At 46.6% G+C, this 9,974-nt stretch overlaps 1 protein-coding gene across 1 annotated transcript; it reads left to right on the top strand.

Annotated features, from left to right (window-relative positions):
* The first annotated feature begins 408 nt into the window (after positions 1 to 408).
* On the top strand, positions 409 to 6,085 carry MGP (matrix Gla protein). The gene is made up of 5 exons (XM_068668906.1): positions 409 to 559; positions 2,519 to 2,669; positions 3,597 to 3,632; positions 4,769 to 4,844; positions 5,709 to 6,085. The coding sequence occupies exons 2-5, from the start codon at positions 2,609 to 2,611 to the stop codon at positions 5,845 to 5,847; spliced, it is 312 nt and encodes a 103-aa protein (XP_068525007.1). The 5' UTR covers positions 409 to 559; positions 2,519 to 2,608; the 3' UTR covers positions 5,848 to 6,085.
* Positions 6,086 to 9,974: the final 3,889 nt, after the last annotated feature.

A 9,974-nucleotide genomic window follows, 5' to 3' on the forward strand; every position in this document is an offset into this window, starting at 1 on the left:
GGGCATGTCCTGGGTTGTCCAGTGGGCTGTCCAGCACTGCTGTGGGTCTGGAAGAGGGGACATCAGGCAGCCACAAAAGGAACATGAAAGGAGACAGGCGAGGGCCTCCTGGACTTGTGCTCGCCATGGAAGAGCGGGTGGCCTAGCCATCAGTGTGGCTCTGAACAGAGTGTGGAGGGGGCAGAAAATGGGGGGGCATCAGGCTGCAAAGGGGAAGACCGAGCTTGTCCTTGGACCTCTGCCCACTCACTGCTCCCGGGCACAGAAAAGCAGCCTAGTCGTGGCTGTGCCCCACTGGCCCTTGGTGCCTGTTCTGGCTCTCTCCTCTTCCCCCTTGGCTCAGTTCCTTGAGGTTTTTGTTTCCTGGCTGTGGGCAGAAGGTGTTTTTGACTGAGAAGGTGGAAGCTTGGGGGTGGATCGGGAGTGGGAGACAGAAGAGGGGAGGAGTCATTCATCAATGCTAATAAATAAAAGGTCCCTCTCCTTCAGTACAGGGTCCAGGACGCCGGGAGAGCTGCCCCCTCAGACGAGCTACAGGCTGGCCAGGAAGGACGGCTTAGTGAGTATGCAGGGACTGCCTTACTTTTCCTGGATGGCTTCTCATTATTAATGCCTTGCTGGTGCTTCACAGCTGCAAAATGTTAGGAGTGATTGCTATGGCATGTGTGACATCGTGGTTCTCCGCTCCAGCAGGAGACAGGCCAGAGGGCTGCTTTTCTGATCTCCCCTTTTGGGGGGGACTGTGGAAATCTCCCTGGTGTTTGCAGGCAGTTTATTCTACCTCCTCTTTCTGTATTTCCAACCAGTGGATGCTTGCAGAAAGCAGGAGGATTGAGCTCCCTGTACTTTGTGGTGTGTTATCTCTGGGGCAGCATGCTGATGCTGGGGAGGAGAGATGTGTACTGAAGAATCAAGAGTGCAGGGGGAGTCAAGGGGCAGTGTATCTTTGCAAGGGAATGTGTTTCCTGAAGTCAATTTGTTGGTATAGAGCTGTGTAGTCAGCAATTTCTTTCATCTCTTAGAAAATGCATTGCTTCTGTGGCGAAAAGTGAAATGTTTGGGTTAAAGTGGTGCTTGAGGCATTTCTGCTGTGATGATGGCAGGGGATGCTCCAGGTGTACTGGGATCAGTGAGTTTCTGAAATGGGAGTGTTCCAGTGAGAAGGCTCTGCCCTGAGTGCAGATAGGTAAATAAAGTGGGGTTTGCTGGAAAGTCTTCTGGAGTTTCCCACTGTGCAGCCTCACCTTCATTCCACAGCATTCCCAGCATCTTCCTTCCTGTGCCTCACTGCTTTCCCGCTGGGCTCTCTCCCTCAAACCTCCCTTTCTTGGCAGTTCCAATGAGCTGTCACAGTGTACAAAACATTCAGGAAACCTATAAAATCCACATTCAATACCAACTCCAAAACCCTGGACTCTAAGGAATGAAAACAATCCCAGAGCAGAGGATTAACTTAAAGAGACCAGAGTGGGACAGGGCACAGAGGGACAGGAGAAAAGTCTTAGTTCTGTGACCCTGTGACTAAAACAGACTTTTTTTTCTGTCACCGCACAACCTAGTTTTCCTCCTCATCTTAGGCTAAGCACTGAACAGGCAGGACGTGGATGGTATGGGGGACATTGATGGTGAAGGACTGAGCTGCTCTCTGTGTGGGGTGGAATAGCGGGGAAGAAAAACAATTCTTTCTGTTTGGCCTGAAGCTGAAGGCCCTGCTCAGTTCATCTCCCAAAGAGCACAGGCTTCAGGCAGAGAGCATGAGTTTGGCATTGAAAAGGCAAAGGTAATCTTTGCTTTTCACCTGGTCTCCCTGCTTTCAGGAAGATGTCCCTTGGCAGAGGGGCAGCGTAGGGGCAGGAGCACAGCGAGGACCTGCAGAGATAGAGTTATGGGTGGTGCTGCTGATGTTGTCCCAATGCAAAGCTCATGATCCCTCCAGCAGAAGGGATCCTTCTGTGTTGCTGCTTGTCACTTCTGGAGCAGGAAAGCAGGAGGTGGGAGGGGGCTTGGATGCCTGCTCTGGCAGCTGGCAGGCTGGGAGGGCGGTGGGGCCAGCTGGAGGAAGGGGGGCTGAGTGGGGAGGAAGCATCTGAAGCCCTACTCTCCATGTCTCCACCAGCAGAGCTGACAGAACAGTCTGGGCTGTGTTTCCAGACAGAGGATGGCGAGGGCAGAGAGGGCAGATCAGAGGAAAAATTAGAAAGGCAAACATGTACATCTGGGATCAGCACACGCCTCTCCCTGCAGGCCCCCGGCAGCCCCTGGAACGCCTTCCACTTCCACAGGCCAGGTTTCTGAGTGCAAGGGACATGCTTGCCTGTGAACTGTGCCCCCCGCCCTGAACTGAGAGAGGAAGGGGGCATGCCCCCTCCTTCCCAAAAACTGATTCAGTCTGCTAATAGAGAATGTTTTGTAATAGCTCCATGAGTGTGTACCAGCCAGACATCGCCTTCCCCAGGTCCTTTCTGGGCCCCCTCCTGGTTCTGTTTTCATAATAAACATTCCACTGCTAATTTTGCAGGCAGCCCAGGATCTCTGGCTGCCCTCTGTGGGAAGAGAGCGAGACACAACAAGGAAGACGGAGTGAGGGAGCCCTCCCTGCACTTGCACAATGCGCACTCTCATCATCCTGACACTCCTGGCTACCTTGATCATGGCCGCTACTTGCTATGGTAGGTGATCATTTTTATGGGGTAGATCAACAGCTCCAAAGTTGCAGACATCTCTGGATCTGTTTGGAATTTTTTATTCTTCTTTGTTTTTTCTTTCCCTTTAACTTTGCTTTCCTGCCCTTGCGTCAGCCCTGCTCCAGAGCAGCCAGCTCCAGTCACTGTGTTTTGCAGTCCAGGATGCTTCAGCCCCTTCCACTCTGCTCCAGCTCACACTGCAGACTACTCCTCTGTTGTCTGTATCACAATAACAGGACTTGGGAGAGACTACATCATTTTTGAAATGGTCATTCCAACTTATAGTTACCTTGCAGGATGGCTGGGGGACACAGCTGATCACCAGAACAACTCTAAAGGCTGAGCCATACAGGGGTGCATAGGAGGTGCTCGGGCTGTGACAGTCCCACAGGCTATTTTGCAAGGCATAATTGCTACCCTATTGCACACCAAGTCAAGACTTCTTCATTGTTAATGGTAGATCTCCCTTTCCCCTTTTGTAATATCAGCACCTTCCTCCTGTCAGGCATACAGATGAAGTTGAGATGCTATTTTATGCAAGAGTCAAGCACACTCCCCTGTGCTAATCCATTTCCTAGGCACACATGTAGGCTTTGAGGTTAAGCAACACTGTAGTGTCAAGAATGTGAAGGAAAGAAATATGCTTGAGAATCACATACTGGAAGACCAAGTGGGACCCTTGAAGTCCTGGCTAGGACACCAGATAGCTGCATCCTGAACACATGAACATTGTAAACTCCTCATATAAATACTACATGACACTACTGAACCCTTTCTTTTCCTCTTAAACAGGTGCCTTATAATCTGTTTTCTCTGATTTGTGTGTGCATGTTCTACTGATCTGTCGTGTGTGAGACTCTGCGAATCCTATGAATCCAGTGTCTCACTCCTTTTTCTTCTTTCTTTCCCCAGAGTCCCACGAGAGCATGGAATCCCATGAGTATCTCAGTAAGAGACTGCTTTACTTTTTTTTAATTCAAAGTGTGCTGCAGACATCTCCAAGACTATTTCCTTGTGCTTTACTATGGGGATTAAATAGGCAGAACCACTCAGCTCAAAGAAATTGAATTTATTGGATGTCAGAGTTCAGGATGAATAGGAAGAGAGATAAAAAAGACTTCACGTGTTTGGGCACAAGTACATACCACTGTGCTTTGCAAAGAATGTAATAAGAATTGGAAAGCAAAGAGCAATGAACTTGGATCTTTGCTGCATGCACCTAAAGCAGGTACTAGAAAAGATACTAGAAAAGGGCATTATTCAAAGAGCTCTGAGAGGAGTGTGGAAAGAGACAGTTACACTGGCTGTCCTTACTCAAAGACAGGGAGAACTGAACTCTCAGCACCTTGGAAGAAGCAGGTGGGTGTGTGGGCAGGAGGCATCTTTGTTCTGGATGAGAGTTAGTGTCACAGAAGCAGTGGGAGAAGGTGGAGAGCATCATTTAGGAATGAGCAATAGCCTGGAGAGGTTAGAGAACAGATGGATCAAAGCTAAAAAGAAATGAGACCATCTGGGAGAAGGACTTCACAGAGCAGTGAGTCAGAAGCACAAAGGCACAAGTGGGAGCCAGTGACAAAGACATCCCCAGACTCCTCAGTTCTGCAGTCGGACTGTGCTGCTTCTCAAAAAGGACAGAAGGGACCTTCAGACACTTCAGTTCAAAGTTTCCACACAGACCTTTTCTACTGCCTAACCATGGAGGCAGATAAGCCTGTTCAGGCCCTTCCTGTTCCCACTTGTAGCTACACAGTCCTGCTGATTTTACTGAGTACACCCAGGCCTCTTGTGGTCTGCGCAGCTTGGCACCCAGCCCTTGGCCAAGCTCCAGTCAGGGGGGCTGCAGCACCAGGCTCACAGTAGCTTTCCCTTGGGCACCCTGAGCTTCCATACAGGCTGCACAAGCCATAGGGAGAGCCAGCAGGGTGCATGGTGGGGAGTATTAAGGAGTCCTGGGTTTCACTGTGAGGGGAGGGCAGAGAGAGAAGCTGTCACCAGTGTGGGAGATGGGCTTTCTGGAAATCAGGTCTCGTGAAAAGTGTTTATATACTCTGCAAACAAAACAAAACAGAACCTTGTCTTCTCAGATCCCTTCATCAACAGGCGAAGGGCCAACGGCTTCATGCAAACTGACATGAGACTAGAAGCTATTGCTCAGGAGAGGTATGTTGTGACCTCGGGCTACTGAGGGTGGGAGTGGGGAGAGGATTCTCCTTGCCAAGCACAGGCTGGTAGCAGGGGAAGAAGCCATGGTGACTTCTGAGAAGCCTCAGCCCATCCCTCAGCTTGAGGTGTCTGTCAAGTCCCCAGCCCTGGGAGAAGCCAAAGCTCAGGCAGCAGAGAGTGGGTCCTTGTGTTTGAGGACACGTCCTGTACTGGGAGGGCTCTGTTTAATTTGTCTGAAGGAAGCAGCAACAAAAGGAGAGAGAGTCAGTGTGGGATACCCAGAAAGTTCAATGTGAGATCTTGTTCCAGTCTTCAGGTCTCATGCAGGATTTGCATGACCTTTTCTAAATCACAAGGCCTTCTGTGGGCCTCCTTTCCTCATCTATAAAAGGCAGATACAGGCAGTTTTATGTCTCATGTGGGGCTTGTGACAATAAAAGCTGAGGCACAGAAATCCTCTCCTAGAGGAACTGAGGCAAACCCTCTCAGCAGCACCATGTTGTCCCCTTTGCAGGGTGTTTCAGCTCTCTGCTTCATGCGTGGGTTTAGGGAATAGTGAAATAGCTGGAGGGAGAAGGCTGGAAGCTTCCTCCTTCTGCACTAGGCTGAGGCAGGAGCCGAACCACCCTACTTAGCCGTGAAGTAAAAAGTTACCTGGGGAGGCAAAACACTCCTGCTGTGCTCACATCAGTCCCTTGGGTGTGGTGAATACAGATGCTGGTATGCCATGGTCTTGGTAGCTTGGTGATGGGGGCTGGGGATGGGCTCTTAATCCTGGTGGGGTGTTGTGGGGGGGAAAAAGGGCTGTAGACAGGTATTTAAGATAACAACACTTACCCCTCATCTATCCTACTTCTGCAGGATCAGGGAACGTAATAAGGCACCCCAGGAGCGTCAGAGGGAGATCTGCGAAGACTACTACCCCTGCGAACTGTACGCTTCTCGCCATGGCTATGCTGCTGCTTACAGGCATTATTATGGGAGGAGGAGGACTAAGTAAAGGATGATGTGTCCCCACCCTGGGGCCTGGAGCCCAGGGTATCCTCCCAGAAAAAAGATATAGCTCTGAAACATATTCAGTTGCTTGTGTCCCTGTATGTTATCCTGCCTGCTGCTTCTCTCCCGTATAGCCGTGGATTCCTGCACAGTGTCGATTAGCGCTGAGCTGACATAGCAGAGATCAGAGAGAGTTCAGGATGTGGGTGGTTACTGCACAATAAATTGCTCCTTTGATACTATCTTCTCATGAGTCACAGTATTTTGGTGCATAATTTTTCATGAAGAAGCTAAGTTTCCTTATCACAGAATCTGGTGCCGATTATGGAAACAAGTCACCACCACATGATCACATGAGGTTTGTAATGATCTACTGTGGTTTTGCTCCAGGGTCTAAAATCGAGATGCACTTTTTGAAAACGAAATCTACACCATCTTTTCTCAGTTGGGTAAATAAAATTCAGAAGGTGTCTGTTTAACCTTAAAGGCAAAATTCAGTTGAGAGTTAGTGACAGAAAAAGCCTGTAAATGACATCTTACATGTATCTTTCCAGCTATCCTTTGGCTCTGGCATTTGGTGCTCCCATAGTGTGGTCCAGACTTACTTCATATTTCTGTTAGGAGTGCTGTTTTATCCCCTTTCTTCCACTTAGAATCATTCCAGACAACTTTATCATTAACCCTTTACTTTGAAATATTATATGAAAATTATTATTATTTTTATTTCTTCAGCTAAAACCAAGATTGCAGGCATATATTCCCCTTGGCTCAGCACCTTGTTCTTGTTGTTAGAAAGTCAGCCTGAGGCAAACATATCTCCTTGTATACTCTTTCTCTCCCCTCTTGTGTCACTCTGAACCCAGGAGGCAGAGGAGATCTGAGAGCCAAAGCATCAGCAAGTGACAAAAGAGGGACTTGTATCTGAGGAGAGATGGGGCAAGTACTCTACCACATGGCTAGGAGACTGTGTGATGGCTGCAGCCCCACAGGAGGAAGGGCTGGTGATAGTGGTGAGGGGCTGAAGGGAGGTAGTAGGGCTCCTCTCTGTGGCGCTGTGTCTTGCCACCCTGTCTGTCACCCCACTGGCACCAAGTAAGACAGCCTGACCCCATAGCTCTCACTCCTCTGCTCTGCTCTCTTTGCCTCTGAGGCAGAAGGATGCAGCCACAGCTCTTTGAACACCCATCGGTGTGGGTAGTTTAGGAGACATAAATCTTCTCTTTCAGCTTGGCACAGCTTGTTCCAGTATGCACATCTTCAGTTTTCCTCAGGGACCTGCAAATTAGAGAAGTGGGAAAGATTCATGGCACACTATCAAAGGCGATAAGATATAAAGTATCAAGCTGCTGACTATTCTATGAAATTAAGTCTAGAGCCAAATCTACCTTCCACATTAGAAACATGCATCTTTTCAGAAATATACTTCAAGGCTTTGCCAGCTTGGCAGATGAGTTTTTGGAAAGAAAACAGATTTATTTATTTGAAAACACTTCTGATAGGAAACTCCACCCTTAAAGCTGCTTAAGTTTTGTCCAAAGGAAAAAGTGAGAGAGAAATGAGGATAGGGAAAAAAAAAAAAAAAAGCTGTACAGATTAGGTATTTTTGCACCCTCACTTGTTCTGCATGTTCCCAAGTAGGTGAATCTTATGAACACCAACCAAAGCAAAACTTTCATACCCTAACAGTCAACAAGTCTGCAGTGTCTGGGTTTAACTTGACACTGTCACACCACCAAAACAGAAGGATCAGCACTAGTGTTGTCTGTGTCTGTGTCCAGAAATATCTGGCAATTTCAACCGCTGGTTTACCAGGATAAATAATGAATAATAGCAGAGGTTTCAGAGGGATTTTGTTAATGTAAGCAATAACCAAACATGTCTAAGAGACTACATAATGATTAAAAAGCTTGGGAAAAGCTGGGAAGAGAAATAAGGCTGTTTGAATAATTAGAATTCTGGATTTATATTCTTTCATGCTCTCTTTTGGAAGCATGGCTTTCTTAGAATACCCAGTAGTTTAGTATATTTATTTATTTCTAGAATGTTTCTTTTTAAGACACTTGTGCTGGATGTTTCTAGTATATGCATTCAATCTCTCCTGGACTGTAGAAAAGCTAAACATTTGTTTTTTAAACTTGAAATTTCTCTAATTTCTATGTAAGATAAAAGAATGTTTCTGAGGATTGACTGAATCCCCAGTGGCTGTGAGCCTTTTAATTCCATAACCATTGGATGTCTCCCCTGTGTGGGGGGCCAAGGAGAACTGGATGTGAGGTGGAGGAAGATGTTATCCATGTGCTGTGTGCGGGACATAGTTTTGGAAACTTGGCTACTGGTTTTGGGGAATATGGGGTTACTGGTAGACAGGCTGTAGAAGACGGTCACACAGTGAGGAGCAAGAGGAGGTTGAGTCATATTGTGTGTGAACAAAAGCACTGCCCATCATCTGACTCGATAAATAACATAAAACAGTACATTTGGTGATGAAGCTGAAATGGCTGTCACCATATCTGAGGACATACCCAAGGACTTAATTTAAATTTTAAGGCAGAGCTACAATACTCACTGAAAATAATAGATTCTGTATAATTCATATAAACTGGAAAAAAAAAAAAAAAAAAAGGCCCTCCACAACTTGAGTTTATTTCAATTACATGTTTGGGGTTGGTTGGTTGGTTTGTTACCAGTGCTAAGAGCAGTGTGGGCTCTGGGTGCTCCTCATTGATGCTTCCACAGACAGGGACAGCAGTGATGCTTCCATGCATGTGGGACTTTGCAGACACCATCACTGCTAAAGGGAGCATGTTGAGATGAGCTGTCAGGGGCACAATCATACTTTCGGCCTTAATATACCAAGTATATTGGGTCTCTTGATATACCAAGTAACCACAGCCACCAAGTCCTGAAAAATAAAAGAACCCCGGAATCTCAAGACTTATTTGATCTTGAGACAAGAGAGGCCAGACTCATAGCCTCCAAACTGGAAAGATTTACAGGGAGAAAAAAAAAAAGAAAGACACCCCCCTACTTCCCCAAACTAGCTTCCAAAGATCCCAATAATGTAAACATCTCAGCTCTCTGGAGTGGTTTCTTGAAACTGTCTGAAGTAAAAACCTACTGTATGTTTGCCCTATGCAAACCGTTTTATGGATGTCTTTTTCTTTAGGGAAGGGTAGGATGAGGGAAAAGAGTCACCATCAGGTTGTTTTATTTTATTTTCCACATGGGTAAGTCCCATGCACCACATGAAAGCAACTGCTCCACTTCAGGTTTTTCTGGTCTGTCCCCTGGCTTTCCTGCGAGAAGCTGAATGACTTCCATGTTTATAATAAAACTGATTTTTTACCCAGACGTTTTTCTTCAACAGACCTATTCAAAACCTCAGATAAAATCTTCTGGAAATGCCATGAGTCCTGAGATGGTTGTCAAATAGCTCTGTGGAGAACAGTCAGACTTGTTAGTGTCATGATAAACACCGCCCTTGGCCAAGGGGCAGTTGAGCAGCTTGCTCCTGTTTATCTCTTAAACAAACTTTGTAGATGCAGGTCCTCAAGCTTGGTATGAGAGGTTGCTGAAGAAAGGAGTACTGTGGTGGCGGGGCAGCCCTGTTTTGGCGGCAGAACAGAGTCTTGAAGGCTACAGTAACTGGAGTAAAACTTTTTACTTAATTATTTGTAAAATGAATATTAAAGTTAACACCTCTGAACATGATGCTCAATGAAGAACATGCTAAACACATATATGACTATAGCACTAGACCCAAATCATGATAAATGTCACTCCAGGGAGAAAACCAGTTAAGGTTAGGATATTAAATGGGAGTTAGTGTTAGGACAAAATGTTAGAGTTAAGAAAAAAAAAGAAGAGTGGGTGGGAGTGGGTGGGTGGGTGGGAGTGAGTAGGAGAGAAGAAATTGTAGACCTGGAAGAGGCAGTTGACAGGCAATGCTTCTTTCTCCTCCACAAAGACAAGGAACACCTTCTTGGTAATCTCTGTGCTTTCAGCTTTTGGTGAGAAGTACCCAGTACAGCCATTTGCTAGCACTGTTATATTAGCGCTATTGCACTCAGTGTGTTTATCAACAGCAATGCCAAATACGTTATATCTGTCACTTTAGTAAATATGTTCTAC

The sequence above is a fragment of the Anas acuta genome, chromosome 1 (genome assembly GCF_963932015.1).
Source record: "Anas acuta chromosome 1, bAnaAcu1.1, whole genome shotgun sequence".
NCBI lineage: Eukaryota > Metazoa > Chordata > Aves > Anseriformes > Anatidae > Anas > Anas acuta.

What these genes read in the sequence shown, in the direction of transcription:
- MGP (XM_068668906.1), top strand. Translation starts at nt 2,609, where the DNA reads ATGCGCACTCTCATCATCCTGACACTCCTGGCTACCTTGATCATGGCC. An exon ending in CATGGCCGCTACTTGCTATG is followed by an intron (nt 2,670 to 3,596) that starts GTAGGTGATCAT and finishes TTCTTTCCCCAG; the next exon opens with AGTCCCACGAGAGCATGGAA. An exon ending in GAAGCTATTGCTCAGGAGAG is followed by an intron (nt 4,845 to 5,708) that starts GTATGTTGTGAC and finishes CTACTTCTGCAG; the next exon opens with GATCAGGGAACGTAATAAGG.